Source organism: Marmota flaviventris, chromosome 19 (genome assembly GCF_047511675.1).
Source record: "Marmota flaviventris isolate mMarFla1 chromosome 19, mMarFla1.hap1, whole genome shotgun sequence".
In the NCBI taxonomy this organism is placed as follows: domain Eukaryota; kingdom Metazoa; phylum Chordata; class Mammalia; order Rodentia; family Sciuridae; genus Marmota; species Marmota flaviventris.
Window position 1 is genome coordinate 15,444,894 of NC_092516.1, and position 15,326 is coordinate 15,460,219.

At 49.2% G+C, this 15,326-nt stretch overlaps 1 protein-coding gene across 1 annotated transcript in view; it reads left to right on the top strand.

The window, feature by feature from the left end:
- The window catches only part of Vwa3a (von Willebrand factor A domain containing 3A), a 55,648-nt gene extending 41,838 nt beyond the window's left edge, over positions 1-13,810 (top strand). The window contains exons 21-33 of the mRNA XM_071605363.1: positions 856-1,011; positions 2,290-2,380; positions 3,011-3,112; positions 3,655-3,752; positions 4,604-4,741; positions 5,777-5,885; positions 8,854-8,998; positions 9,863-10,007; positions 10,414-10,565; positions 10,953-11,076; positions 12,524-12,621; positions 12,793-12,858; positions 13,097-13,810. Of these exons, the coding sequence (XP_071461464.1) occupies positions 856-1,011; positions 2,290-2,380; positions 3,011-3,112; positions 3,655-3,752; positions 4,604-4,741; positions 5,777-5,885; positions 8,854-8,998; positions 9,863-10,007; positions 10,414-10,565; positions 10,953-11,076; positions 12,524-12,621; positions 12,793-12,844 (1,410 nt within the window). The 3' untranslated portion in view covers positions 12,845-12,858; positions 13,097-13,810. The remainder of the gene's footprint in view (positions 1-855; positions 1,012-2,289; positions 2,381-3,010; positions 3,113-3,654; positions 3,753-4,603; positions 4,742-5,776; positions 5,886-8,853; positions 8,999-9,862; positions 10,008-10,413; positions 10,566-10,952; positions 11,077-12,523; positions 12,622-12,792; positions 12,859-13,096) is intronic.
- The last annotated feature ends 1,516 nt before the right edge of the window (positions 13,811-15,326 follow it).

Consider the following 15,326-nt stretch of genomic DNA (forward strand, 5'->3'; position numbering starts at 1 on the left):
CTCCAGTGGACAGTGAGGTTTAATCCACCCTTCCTTGGCATGTTTATTTATATCTGAATAGTGTCCTTAGTGCTTTGATGGCAGTCACTACTAGAGAAACTGTCTGGCAGGTGAGGCATTTGTAAGCAAAGGGAATAAGCATTACACAGCAGCTCTGCCAGCATCTGGAGTCAGTCCTGGGCACAGAGTGACCACCCTGTTGATGCCCAAGTGTCTTACCATGGAAGCAGCCTGGCTTAGGACCCAGACCAACCTGGGTTTGAGTTGAAGCTCCTCTGCTTACTAGCAGTGTGGCCTTAGATAAGAACCTTAAGCTCACAGATGCAGTGGTGCACGTCTGTAATCCCAGCATCTTTGGAAGCTGAGGCAGAAGGATCCTGAGTTCAAAGCCAGCCACAGGAACTTAGGGAGGCCCTCAGCAACTTAATGAGAACCTGTTTCAAATTTTCATACTTTTAAAAGGGCTGGGGATGTGGCTCAGTGGTTAAGCGCCCCTGGGCTCAAAACCTGGTACTAAAAATAAGAACCTTAAGCTCACAGAACTTTGCTTTCCTCATCTATAAAATGGGGGTAAGTTAGCACCCACTCTATTGGCATAGTTGGCATGAGGGATTGAGATTTCCCCAGGTATTAACTTGCCCAGGGTCTTGTGCATCCCAGTCCTTCCATACGGGGTACTAATTATTGTCAATACACTGATCCACGGCACCCTCAGCCCGAGAGAGCATTCAGTGACAGAAAGAGGCATGGTGGGGGGGGGGGGGCGGGTTTCCAGGGACTCTCCTGCTGGGTATGTTTGTGCCTCTCTGTCCACAGTGGCCAGGGTGCTGCTAACCCACCTGATTCCCATTGCAGTGTGCCTTACTGGTGGCCTCTCTGAAGAGCCATTCGGGTAAAGAACTGGAGAGTGCAGCCCTCCCCAAAGAAAAGCCAAAGATGCTCAAGCAGAGAAGCCAACCCAAGCAATTCAGTACTCCCGAGCCCGCAGCCGCCCCCTCGGTGGCCAGAATGGTTTGACTCCCTGCCCTTATAATATGCAAAGGATTTTGTTTACAGTTTGTCTCCTGGTCTTTCCTAGATCTTAAGATGTCTGGGGCCAGCACAGGTGGGGGTAAGGGCTTCAGGGGTGGGTGTCCCATGGGTGCCTCCCACCCTGTCCTGCTTCTCAGCTCTGGGGCCACCTTTGGCTCTGCATGGCCCTGCTTCCTAGCTATGGAACTGGTACCCACCCTTACATCTGATGGCTTATCCTGGGAGGGTTTCTCAGGGGCAAGGGAGTTAGGTCTCCAGGGGATCTTCCTGCCACAGCCAAGGCTTACCAGAGGACTGATAGGAGCTGAGGGTGGGCCTGTGCCCACCAAGGCCCTAGCCCATTCACAGCCTGTCAAGTGTGTCTTGTGAACAATGCACCCCCAGCAGTCACGGGGCCTCTAGCAGGAAGACCCTGCCCCCACCCCATGTAACAGTGCTGTGAGCCAAGGGGCAGTGACTCTCGGGGGCTCATCGGCTGCTCTCTGACAGACTCGGGAACAGCACATTTTCAGCATGAGGAAATCCATCCTGGACAGTATAGAGCTCATTTCCAGCCAGACAGCTGCATTTCCAGGGGATTCTGGGCACACAGGTGCTGCCTCACTCGAAGGACTCCACCAGGTTTGGGGAGCCATCCCAGACCTGTCACCCTCTGTCTCTTCTACCTTCCCAAATTCTGGAGGTGACCCCAGAATCCCAGGGTCTTCCTCTTGGCCCTTCAGCGGTACATGAGCCGATCAGGTGCAAGGAGGCTGGGCCATGCCATGGTCTTTAACGGGCCCTCTCGATCCCTGGCTGGGCACTGCCCACAATGCCAGCATCTGTGCCCTCTGCATAGCAGCTTACCCCGAGGTCTTCGCTGGCTCAGAGCCCTGGGTGACTTGTTGAACTTTTGCCACAGAGGGCAAGAAGGGACCTGCATAGTTATTTATCATGCTCAAAGCCCGCAAATCCCAGTCTAATAGAAAGAGGGTCAGGAAACTGGTGAAGAAAGTTCTGGCAAACCCCCCCATAGTTGACCTACTAGCATGCTCTCTGGCCTTCTCTCATGCCACACACATTCACACACCTTTTGACCCCAAAACCCATAGTCCCCTCTAAATCTGCTGCAGAAGATAAGCCAAACATATCTGAGGATCTACTCCCTTATGCCCCTCCCTACAAAAGTTCCTGATTGACAGATTGAGATTGGGGTGACTGGGATACTGCCTGCCACAGAGAACAGGCCTGTGACGGGAAAGATGGCCTGTTTTCTAGAACATGAAAGATAACCTGGATAGAGAGAAGATCTCCCCCTTAAAAGAGCTGAAATGGCATCCACACAGTGGCAGAGTGGGCATCTCCCCAGGTGAGGCATGGCCGTGGGCAGGCTGGGGGTGGATAGTGACTAAATGATTAGTGAGTCTCGAGCATGTGCCCGCCATCTGCCAAGATGGCCCCATGCAAAGCCTGTAAGAGTCAGTCCTATGCTGTAGTCTCTTTATCAACTCATTTTACTGACAGAGGGGCTCACACTGTGCCAGCTAATCACTATTTTTATGAAAGCCCTCAGCTCATTAACCTAAAACAGTGTCTTAATTCCAAGGTCAGAGGTATACCAGAGCAGCTTAGGGCAGGGTTCTAGAGTCAGTGAGACCAGGCTGGGATCTTTCCTCTACTTCTTACTAGCTCTGTGTCCTGTTTAGCTCATCTGTACCCTGGGGGACTGTGACGATGAAATGACACAGGTCCACAAAGCATTAGGCACCATTCCTGGGGAATATCAGGACTCAGTGACCCCGGCTTTAACTATTATCAATCCAGGGGAAGACAGGAGACCTAGCGGGGGGACAAGAGGTACCTCAGAGCCATCCCAGAGCCCCATTTCCAAGTGTAGGGTATAGATGAAGGTGAGACGCCTCCAAACCACGCTGTATAGCTTTATCACAGCAACCCACGAGGCTGCCCCAACCAACGAGCCAATGCCCTCTCACCGTAGCTCAGCCCATGAAAAAAGAGACAGACTGGAGGAGGAAGCCCAAGTCCAGGGCATCAGAGCCCACTCTCTCACTATTCTATACAGAGACAAGGAACAACGTGGGTAAGTCGGAGGCCACACAAGTGTTGGAACAGCCCCCTGGCCCCATGGGAACTGTTAGGGCACAGGAGGCCCCATGGGAAGGAGACCCTTCCAGCTACCTAGGACCTGCTAGCTCTGTGGTGCCTCAGGAGCAGGTCTGTCTGTTGCCCAAGGAAATAGATATGCCAAGTCCTGGCACTGCCCAGAGAATGAGATATGTCATTACTGAAGATGAGCTCTCCCCGGATTCTTGGGTTTGAGGGGGCAACTGTCTTAGCTCTGAAGCTGATTGGGAAAGAGATGGAGAAGATTCCCCTAGGCCAGCCTGATGGACTTCTGTGAAATGGTGCCCATCTGAGTAGTAATCCATTGTGACCAGGAGAAGGGAGGTCCTGAGCAGCATTACCCCAGTCCACTGAATAGCCCCCCTCCCATCTCTCCAGCAGATCGCAGTAAGGAAACTTATAACCAACCTGACAGGCAGAGAAATTGACATGAGAGAGGGACAGGCAGGGGCAGGAGGGAAGAGAGGTACACAAGGTGACTTGCTCTGTTTCTCCTAGGCTCGATGTACAAGAAGTATCCTCAAAGAAGGGCTATGAAAACCATCAACTCATCTATTGAGTTGCCCAGAAAGGATACAGTTTGCTCGAGCCAAGAGGTATGACGTTGTCTAGACCAGGACATGCCCTCTAGACAATTTCTTCCAGCAACCATTCCTTCCAGGAGAGTGGGCAAACTTAGAAAAGATGGCAAACTAAGAATGACTCCTTACTGTGGCAAATGGGATATAGGCTAAATATAGCTAATTTAAAAATCTGGATCTGTTGCTTCCTAGTTAGGTGACCTTGGGGGAAGTCATACAATGCATTCAATGGCTATGTTTGCAAATGAACACAATTGCATCTGTCTAATAAGATTGATGTGAGGATTGACTAAAGTGTATTTCATGTGAATCAAAGTACTTATTAGAGTAGGATCCTTTTGGATGCAAGCAACAGAAATCCCCCTTCCTGTTCATATCCAGGAGATAGAACAGCTTTCTTCCCACAACCATTCAACAAAAGTTGGAGCTTTGTTCTGATTGGGCTGATCCTGGATGCCATGCTCTGATTGCTTTGAACCTGCCCATTCTGGCACCTCTCATTGTGACAAGAAAACAGAGATTATTCTGATTGGTTTAGAGTCTGAACTTTAGGCCAATTAGAGCTTTCCATTCAAATTTTGTGATGGAGTGTTGAATATGGATGTTGGGGAAGCAACCATGTCTACTAGATGAAAGATGAATTAGGTGCTCAATAAATTTAGTTTCTTGTTCCCCATTTTTTTATGCATCTCTTTCCCCTAGAAATGGGGAAAGAGTTTGCATATGAAGGATAATCCATGAGGACCTGGGAACCCCACTTTTCCAATATGAAACAGATTTCAAACATGAGGTTTTAACAGATGAGTTGGACAATCACTCAGTTATCCCGAATTGCCTAGACAATAGTTCTTTCCTTTATTCTAAAGTGGATAGCAAATTATGGACTGAGAAAACTGAAGATGGAGCTCTCCAGGTACATGGGTCCCCACTGTACCCAACAGAAGTTCATGCAGAGATCAACATCGGCCAAACACTGCAGTGTCCTCCCCAGCATAGAGATCAATGTAAGGCCGAGTTTTTTTGGTTGTTGGCTTTCCTCCCACAACTCCTTGCCTCTTCTCAGGTGCAAATGGTAGATCAGGGCACCTGGCTTCTATTCCTGCTTCTAAGAGCCCCTCCCCACAAAGAGGCACTGCCCTCAACCGATAGGAGATACAGAGTCCTGTTGGAAGAAAAGTCAAGCCTCCAGCAGGTCTGAGATGACACTCTAGGATAGAGAGAGAGAATTAAAAACAAGAATCCCAGGTGCTGTGGCACATGCCTTGTAATCCCAGCTGCTGGGGAGGCTGAGGCAGGAGGATCACGAGTTCAAAGCCAGCCTCAGCAAAAGCGAGGCACTAAGCAACTCAGTGAGAACCTGTCTCTAAATAAAATAAAAAATAGGCCTGGGGATATGACTCAGCAGTCGAGTGCCCCTTAGTTCAATCCCCGGTACCAAAAACAAAACAAAAAAAGACAAGAGCATAAGGCTGTGGCTGGAGTACTCACCAAACCAATGTGGTACCCCCCTGCTGTTGCTGGCTCTGCTAGGTGGCAGCACACAGGGCTTATGACAAGAGGCAAGGGGTTCTCATCTCTGTTTTCTCTTTGGGGGAAGAGTTTTCCCATTGCTTTGACAGTGGAACAAATAAATTTAGTACAAAATGAAAATCTAATCATTTCCCTCCCAGCCCTTTTCTACCACATTTTCGAGGGAACTAAAAATAGCCTCAAAATTTGAAATTATCCACTGGAAAAATTCAGGGTTGTCCCAGAGTACCGCTCCCTCTCTCTTCAAGGTCATCCTTCAGTTTGAAGTTGATGGACTTCTCACCCCACTATTATTATAATAACTGCATGAAACCATTATCTTAATCCCCCCACTCCTCTGTAGAACCAGAAATCCAGTAGTTTAACAGAAGGAAACAAGATTTTAGACAAACAAAACTGTATGCTTGACAGATGTTTTGGGAATTGTTGATCACAACGGAACACACTGTTTTAGGGGGTGATGAGGGTAGCTGGTGGGGTGGGTATCTGATCTGTTTACCTTAATCCAGGGAGTGGTGAAGCACATTCAGTGGACGCACAGAGAGATGGAAGCATACATCTCATGCTTAGAGAAGGTGATGAGGTGCTACGTCCAGAGGCTGCAGTGGCTGCTGTCCGGTGAGCCTGGCCCCTTCCTGGGGGGTGGAGGGGCATGAAGGGAGGTGGAAGGTTCACTCCAGGGACCGCAGGATCTGTCCTTCCAAGGCCCTCACCAACTGTCAGGTCAAGGGATTAAGCCAGGAGGGTCATTCAGGTACGACATGAGTTCTGGGCTCAGAGATCAGACAAAGTGCTAGATGGCATCAGGGCAGAGGACAGGCCATAGAGCCCCAGAACACCAAAGCCAAAGAGCCAGGCTCACGTCCCAGAGGAGGGCCAGCTGGGAAGAAAGAAACCACACCAAGCATCAAGGGCAGGAGGCTAAGTAGGCAGCTAGAACCAGACAGGAGGGGATTTAGGCTTTAGGGCCTGGAGGGACCTAGAAGAAATAATAGAAGAACTGAGACTTATGTAGAGATCCTACAGGCAGCCTGTGTGGTCCACGTGGGACCCCATATAAATTCATTAGGTCCAATCCCCTGCAGCAGAACCTCCTCTAGACAGTCCCTCGGCAGCAATGTGGCAGTGACTTTACAGTTACTGCATTTGCCGGAAAATTCTCCCCCAACACTCCCACTCCTCTACAGAATCATGATCCTAGCAGTTTAACAAAAGGAAACAAGATTTTAAACAAACAAAACTGTATGCTTGACAGATGTTTGGGAATTGTTGATCACAATGGAACACACTGTTTTATTAGAGGGTGATGAGAGTGTGAGGGAATAGCTGGGGGGAGCACAGGGTCCAGTTATCACTTCAGGGCAAAGGCTGGGGTGGAGCAGAGGGAGTGGGCCTCTCCCATTCCCACCTCACAGTGACCATTGGGGTGCATGTGCAGACCAGAGTCAGCGACTTCTTCTATAGCACACATCCCCTGCTTCATGCACAGGTGCACACCTGAACACTCACACTGCAGTACCTACCAGGCAGTGGGTGCTTCATTCATTCATTCAACCAATAAGTTTTTCTCCTGCTAGGTGCTGGGGAGTGGGTAGAAGGCAAATCCCAAAGTGATTCCTGAACTTATATAGCCTGTAGGAGGAGACAGATGTTCATCAAAGAACCACAAACAAGTCACAACTGTGACAGGTGTAAGAAGAGAAGGGAATTTGGCCTGCATAGGAAGGTCAAAGGAGGCTTCCCCAAGGAGGGGGTATATAGCTGAGATCTCACAGGTTAAGTGGGCAAGAAAGGAAAACACAAAGGTACTGGGCAGGAGAGAAGATGCTCAGTACAGAGACTGAAGGAAAGAAGTCAGCATGGCTGGGTGAGATCCAGGGGATGCCATCCAACAGAGACCCAGCTATGGCACAGTGTGTGTCAATTATTAAGAGCAATGGGAAGCCATTAAAAGATTTTAAATGAAGGAAAAGTGATCAGCATTTGCAATATTCCCTCTGGTTGCTGTAAAATTAATTTTTTTTTGTTGGGGGTGGTACCAAGGATTGAACCCAGGGGCCCTCAACCACGGAGCCACATCTGTAGCCCTTTTTATTTTTTATTTTGAGACAGGTCTGAGGCTAGCTTTGAACTTGTGATCCTCCGGTCTCAGTCTCCCAAGCCTCTGGGATTACAGGCACGCGCCACTACCCTCAGTTTACAGAATTCTTGAGGGAATAGAAAAGAATGAGGACGACCTAGCTGTAGCCCAGGTAGAAATTAAGGTAGCTGGCGAAGGGTAATGGTAGTGGAGATGGATAAGGAGCCAGGGTTAGATAGACCCATGGGGTAAAGACAGAATGGCTTGGTAGCTTGAGCTGCTTCCACTCTCTGGTTCCTAAGGGGATCAGCCGGCCATTTGTGGGGGGAGGTCCCTCATGGGTTGACCAACTGACTCGATGTCCTCAAGGCACCCCCTTCTCCCCTCTTCTCCCTCTGACATGAGCATTGCCAGAGAACATCCAGATGAGTCCCGGAGGCTCCAGGGCACCAGGTCCAGCCGCCCTGTCCACCTTTTCCTGGAGAACAGCTGGTCTATTTTGTAGCAGTTTGTCAGTTTCTCCTGCGGCTCCAGTGAGGTCCCAGAGGCATGTTTGAGAATGCTGGGCACCTTGTCTGCTTGTTGGGTCCCCTTGTGTCCCCTCCATTTAGCCTTGTGGAGATGCAAGGGCTAGGGTTAGAGGTCGAAGTGTAGACAAGAGGAGATGAAACCGGCTCAGCTGCAGCGGGCTGGGTGATCCTGGGCCTTGGTTCCCATTGGGCTGAACCCAAACCCATGGACAACCTCTCTGCTCTCTCTCTCGTCCCCCTCCCCAGAGGTGTCTCCATCCCACCTTGCTTTGCTCCTGGTTTTGGCTTTCTGCTCCTCAGATGCTTGCGCATGCCCTGCCCGTCTCTCTATCCCTGGGCCTTCCACAGCCTTCTCTCTCTACCTGTCAGGGTCCACACCCTCCACGGTCAACTGCTGCACATTCTCTGCTCCCTACCCTACTCCACCTGATTTCAGTTCTTTCTATGACATGCTCCCCTGACAGTCCTCTGTCACAACAGAGTTGTAATTGCTCAACATCTGTCTTCCTTCACTGACTGTAAGCTCCACGAGGACATGGTCCCTCTCTTGTCAACTTTGCACTGTGCTGGGTTTTTTTTCTATTGACCAGTTGAATGGCCACGTGGTCTCCAGCATCTTTTCCAGCCCCAGACAATACTGTGACACTATTTTACCCAATCTCATAATTTTAGGGATGTGGAATAAGCTCTGGGACATTATGATCATTTTGATGAGTTATCACAGGCAAAGCCAGAGCTGAAATCTTGATCTTCCAAAGCCCAGATCACGGACTGGCTCTGTGCTTGAACAGATGGCTCTGACCCAGCCAATAACCCCACAAGTTCATCTCCCAATGGAGGGACTTGAGACCACTTATCAGGCAGGCAATGGTTTTGCAGGACTTTCACTTGATTGATAGAGTGAGGAAAACCACCCAGGAGGTGAGACAACCCCCCTCAGTCCTTCCCTGCCTGAGCCCCACTCATCTCTGGGCAGGAAGCCGCCGGCTGTTTGGCACCATCTTGGAGAGCAAAGTGTGTGTCCTGTTGGACACGTCGGGGTCCATGGGCCCCTACCTGCAGCAGATGAAGACAGAGCTGATTCTCCTGATTTGGGAGCAGCTGCGGAAGCACTGTGTCAGGTGGGAAGCAGGACTGTGGGTGGCAAGGGCTCTGGAAGGTGAAAGGGGGGTTCCTAGGGCCTCCCTGCCTACCCACACACCCTCCTCAGTTCCAACAGTCCTGGAGGTTCTGGAAGGTCTTTCTAAGTAGCTTACCAGACAGGAAAGAGTACTATTCTGTTCTGCTGCAGAAAGAAAGCAACTTTTAGGATCTCATCTCAGGCCCAGGACAGTGGCAAGCATAGTCAAAATCACCATCATGTGGCCTTGAACTATGATTTTCAGCTGAACTTGATTTTTTTTTTCCTTTGTGGTTTTAGGGATTGAACCCAGGGCCTCGTTCTTGCTAGGCAAGCACTCTACCACTGAGCTACCCTCCCAGACCTTGAACTCTATTTTTAAGTGTGAGGAATTGTTTGTTCTCTCTGCCCAGAAGAGTTGACCTTGAAGGGACAGCAAGAGACTCTGGTCCTAGGCTGGAACTCATTCATGCCTTACTATTAATAAGAGTAAACATTCATCAATCACTTTTTTTGTGTGTGTGTGGGCCAGGTACTTTAAGTTCATGATTTTGTCAGTTCTCACAATGACCTTACACAAAGGTCATTGTAAGAAAAGGAAACTAGGACTCAGAGAGTTTAAGTAGTTTGCCCAAGATTGCAACCCTTGGGTGACTGAGCTGGGATTTAAAACAATTCCTATCTTCATCTAGAATCTTCAGTCTATGGACGATCATTCTCAGGGGGCCCACAGCCCATTTGTAGGGGTCTTCAGTGAACACCTCGCATTGGAGGTGACTCCCCTGGAACTCCGCATGGACTGGCCTGTGCTCACGCATCTCTCTCTCCTCTCTCTGGTCTCCATCTCTTCTTTTCTCCTCCTCAGTTTCAACCTGCTCAGTTTTGCAGAGGGCCTACAGCCATGGCAGGACACTCTGGTGGAGACCACAGATGCTGCATGTCACAAGGCTATGCAGTGGGTGACCCACCTGCAAGCTCACGGGAGTACCTCGGTCTTGCAAGCATTGATGGCAAGTGCCACCCTGGACCCTGACCCTGTGGCAAAACAGAAACTCCATCACCCACTACACTGATATTGTGCTTTGCTTTGGGGTTTACAAAGCGGCACTCTATTTTATCTTCCCAACAACTCAGACAGAAGGAGATCTTGTTCTGGCTTTGAGATGAAGACACAGAGGTTCAGAGAGGTTAAGTGACATGCTTGAGGTCAACCAGCTAGGAAATGGGCTGTGCCCTTCCTCCTAAACCTCAGCAGCTTCCTGGGTCTGTCTGAGGCTGAAGGCAGGGGGAGGGTCTCGGTTTTAATGGACATGTCATGGGCATCCATCAGACACATTTTCCTTGGGAGCAGCAGAGGCCACTGTCAGGCAAGTGTTTTTTGTCTTTTCTGGTGACAGCCTTTCTGTGGTCTGTCAGAAAGCATTCAGTTTTCAAGATGTGCAAGGATTGTACCTCCTTACCGACGGGAAGCCAGACACAAGCTGCAATTTTGTTCTGAATGCTGTCTACAGACTCCAGAAGGAGAGAGACGTGAAGGTGCACACCATTTCCTTGAACTGCACAGACAGGTGGGCAGCGAGGCCTGGGCTGAGCTGGCTGCTCTCCCGGGGCTTCATGTTGGAGGGAGGAGTTCTGAACTCCTCACCTTCTCTGGGGGCTCCCTTAGATCTCCCCTCTGTGCCTAAGCCATGGGATCTATGGCCTGCCACACACTGGAGAGATGTCCAGTAAAGAGCATGCTGGCCGTGGGCTTTGAGGGAGGCCAGGCTCAGTGGTGACAAGTGGCCACTGGTTGGGAAACTGTACTTGGTGAGGCTCACGGTGGTCCCAGAGGCACAGTCCAGGCCTGCTGCCAGGCGGCTTCCCCCTAAGCCACACACAGACTTGCGCTCTCCGGGGGCCTCAGCAGGCCTCCCCAACCTCTGCCAGCCCCCAGGCCTCTCTTCCTTCCCTAGAGCAGCGGTGGGGTTCCTGAGGAAGCTGGCTGCCCTCACTGGGGGACGCTATCACTGCCCCGTTGGTGAGGACACCCTCTGTGGGATCCGCGGCCTGCTCACCAGAGGCTTCGTAAATGAAAAGGTAAAATGCCAAGTGCAAGGTCTGTTTCAACAGCCCAGTAAGATGTCCGTGGGCCCACAAAGTTTCCTTCTCAGATCTCTGCTTCCCTTGCAAGGCAAAAGGTTGACTTGAAGGGGTTGTGTTTCCCTGCAGTTTGCCTTTTAAGCAGACACCCCTCAAGGCTGGGAGAGAAGCAGGCTGTGGGGGGAGTTATTAGGAATAAGTCAGTTTACGTTTGCTGAGCACTTACTATGTGTAGGTATATTGCTTTCTATAGCTTATCTCTATTAATTATATTAATTACTTAATATTAATACCCACTTAGATGAGCCCCAAACTACTGTTACACCCACCTATATGAACCGACAGGCTCAGTCAGCTCTTCAGAGGAAGTCGGAGGAAGGGGTGAAGTTGGAGCCCAAGACACCTTGCTCTCAGCCTCTGTGTTTAATTCCTGTGGCTCTGTCTTCTGGTGCACAGTTCATTGAAACACAGACAGCTGTTCAGCAAGAGATCTAGTGAAGTCATAGATTATCTACTAAGTGACAAATTACTGAGTTGAGTTCCAGTAGTCCTCTTCCAATTTGATAGAAAAGTGGCAAACTTATCTAAATCTTTTAAGGAACGTGGTGTTGTTGCTGATAACCTTTCAGCAGAGGGTGAGGGAGAGGGGATGGAAATTAAGTAAAACCACCAATCAGAAGTTAAAATCTCTTTTTAGAGATTAAAGGTTACTTTCCCAGAACACTACATAATTTCCAAAGTTTGGGTGACCTCACATGAGTCCTTCGTTCAGGTGATTCTCCTAGGGGCAGATATGACAAATAATACCCAGGACAGGACAAGTTGGTAAAAGTAATGAATATTCACCCAGGGGTCTATGTCACATAGGAAAATGACTGACAGGATCGAGCAAGTTCTCAGTGAATAATTTCTGCTCAGAGTGAGAGTCCTCTGCCACTACTGCCAGGCAAGGGGACAGCTTTGTGTCTCTCTTAGACCTTGTTAATTGTGAGACAGTGTGTTTTAGGGCTAGGCTCTCTGGAATTTCAGTTACTACCATTTTTTAAAGCATGGCTGTGAAGCTCTGTTTTACCAGGAGAAATGGGGAGAGAGCCAAAGAAATTTTACTGGATGATCAGCAGTGAGACAAACACTATATACCCATTCTGTCCCCTGGGTCCAGAAAAGCACCTCACTGAGGTTCAGAGACCTCCTTGGCTTACCACCCCCCTACCCCCCACCTCTCAGACATCTTATTTCAAGGTGTCCCGTGTGCAGAATAACTGTCCTGGTAGATGGTGAGCTTCCTGTCCTGGGAGACATACAAGCTGAGGCCCACAGGATTTCCTGCCCGGGGCGGAGGCTGCATTTCATTTGCTCTAAACGTCTGCTGAGATTTTGTGTCTTCAGGTCCCATCTAGTCATTTCAGTGGATCAAACTTCACACTCATTTCTCCTTTCCAAGGATCCTACCTTGCCACCGTTTGAAGGCGATGACTTAAGGAAACTGGCTCAGGAAGTCACCAAGGCCAGAGGTTTTCTCAAGCAAGCTCAGGCCCTCAGGTATGCCCTTCAGATCAGCCCCAGGGCCTGGGTGGGCTGGACCCCAATAAGATATGACCCAACTCTGGTCATGGCACCCTTACTGTAAGACCTCCTGCCTGGCTTTTCCCCACCAGGCCCAGAAATCTGGGCAGGAGGGAAACCATTTTCCTTCATCTCCTGCCCATGCAGATCCCAATTCCAGAAGAAAAGCAATATGGAACCGGAGATCACTCTTTGTTAGAGAAGGAGTCTCAGGTAAGGGAAGGGGACAGATTGCCCACTAGAGGCCAGGCAGCCCGCTCTGTAGACAGTTGTCCTTATGGGCAAGGAGCAGAAACAGATTCCTGTGCATGGAAAGTCCTGGACCCACAATTCCAGGCACCAGGACCCCCTGGAAGCTGGGGAAGGGAAGGCTCGGTTCTTTGTACATGGGGCCACCCCTAGGGCTACCCTCACTCTCCTGCCCTGTCCCCTAACACACCCTACACTCCAGCTATAAGGCTGTCGCTCCCTGGGAAGCCCTGCATCGAGCCCCCTGCCTGAGATGACCTTCTCGCCACCCTCTGCCTGCTCATCCATCAAGGCACAGGTCAGATGACATCAGCTCCACTGTGGAGGTATCCCTGGGACCCATCTAGAGCTGGGAACCTCCAGGCAGAGTTGGAAGCTCCCAGCCACCCTCTGGTAGCATCCTGGCCAATGCTGCCTCTTGCTGCACTTAGCACTTCATGTTGAGGTTCTTTGCTCCATTATCTAACTCTTCTCCTCGACTGAGGCTCCCTCAGGATGAGGCTGGTGTGCTAACCATCTGTGGGTCCCCAAGCCTGCTACATGGCAGAGGCATGGTAAACAGTGAGTATCCAGCTGAGTGTGGGAGTCCAGTGCTGGAAACCAGCCAGATGGGCCTGCTTCTCCCAGCGTCTCTGGTGCTTCCCCAACCTCTGGTCACAGGCTGATGCAGATTCACTGTTAGTCCATTTGGGGGGAAGAAGAAACAGTGAGCCTCGGCGATGTCATCCCACTCAACCAAACTGACCTGAAGGCTGTTGTGGAACCCAGGCCAGATCCAATGCTCTGCTCAAGCTTGAGAAAATCAGGCTGCGTATTCTGAGCCCAGCCCCACTCTACACATATGAAATAACTGTCTCATGTATTATTGTCATCTGGGGTCATTTTCTAAAATTAAAAACTTGCTTCTATTTCATTAAAAGGGCCAAAACAACTAACTTTTCTTCTGTCTATTGTTGTTTGTTTGTTTGTTTATTTGTTGACAGTTACTGGGATCTCACCCAGGGTCTTGCACATGCTAGGCAAGTGCTCCACCGCTGAGCTACACCCCCAGCCTGACATTAGCTATTTGAAGTGATCATTGGTGTGAGTGTGTATGTAAAATTTTTGGTGAGATAAGACTTTATGAAAAGACTCCTATCCAGAACATATAAAGAAACTCAAATCAATAAGAAAAAGATAAATGGCCTAATATTTAAAAATGGACAAAAGACTCAAGCAAGCACCAATGAACCATAGGTATATGCAGAGGCTCTCGTTAATCTTACCTGTCATGGCAATGCAAATTAAAACCACAGTGAGATGCCATTACACACCTAACAGAATGGCTGAAACCCCAAAGAAGACAACATCGAGATGTGGAGGAAGTGGGATACCCGTGTATTACTGGGGTGGGGGTGGGGCAGTGTAAATTGGTTCAACCCCTTTAGAAAACTATTTGGCAATTTCTACTAAAGTAAAACACATGCTTACTCTATGACCCAAAAATTCTGCTCCGAGAAATTAAGACATACGTTTAACAAAAGACATATGCAAGAATGTTGATAGTAGCCTTTGTATAAGATCCCCAAATTGGGGGCCTAGGCTGTAGCTCAGGTGTAAAGTGCTTGCCTTGGACGTGTGAGGCACTGGGTTCAATCCTCAGCACCACAGAAAAGTAAATAAAGATACTGTGTTCATCTACAACTAAATAAATATTTTTAAAAATCCTCAAATTAGAAGTGACCCAAATGTCCATCAGTGGTAGAATTAGCAAATAAACTGTGGCATATTTGTGTGCATGTGTATCAACAGAAAGAGCATGGTATAGCTGTGTTTAGCAGGAAACACTAGTCTCAACGCCAGGAAGAAGAAACCAGATGTAAAAAGAGTCTAGTGTATCATTCCATTTTCAGGAAGTTAGAGAAGAGGCAAAACCAATGGTTGGGGATACAAGTCAAGATGAGTGCTTACCCTGCGGGGGCCACAGAAGGAACATCTGGGGAGCTGGAAATGTTCTGTATCTTGATCTGGGTAGTAATGACATTGGGATATGACTGGGATACTCATGGTTTGGATATGGCCTGAGTGTGTCCCGTAGGGGTTTGTGTGTTGAAATTTGATCCCCATTGTGAGGTATTAAGAGAGTACAAACTTAACCCACCCTGGTGTTTAGAAATGGAGCCTTTGGGAGGTGATATATGGGTGCACGTGCATAAAAATGTGTCAAGTTATTTAAAAACACTCAGTTTACCAAGTCTTGACAAGCTCCTGCTTTGGCTAGGCTCTGTGCTGTGCCCAGCAAGACAGTGGTGACCACAGCCCCTGCTGCAGTGAATCTCAGTCTGGTCAGTCTTAGATGCCATTCAGGGGCATCTTTACAAATGCAGGTTGACAGTGGCTGCGTTAGTTTGCTAGAACTGTCCTAACAGAGGACCACAAACAGAATGGCTGAA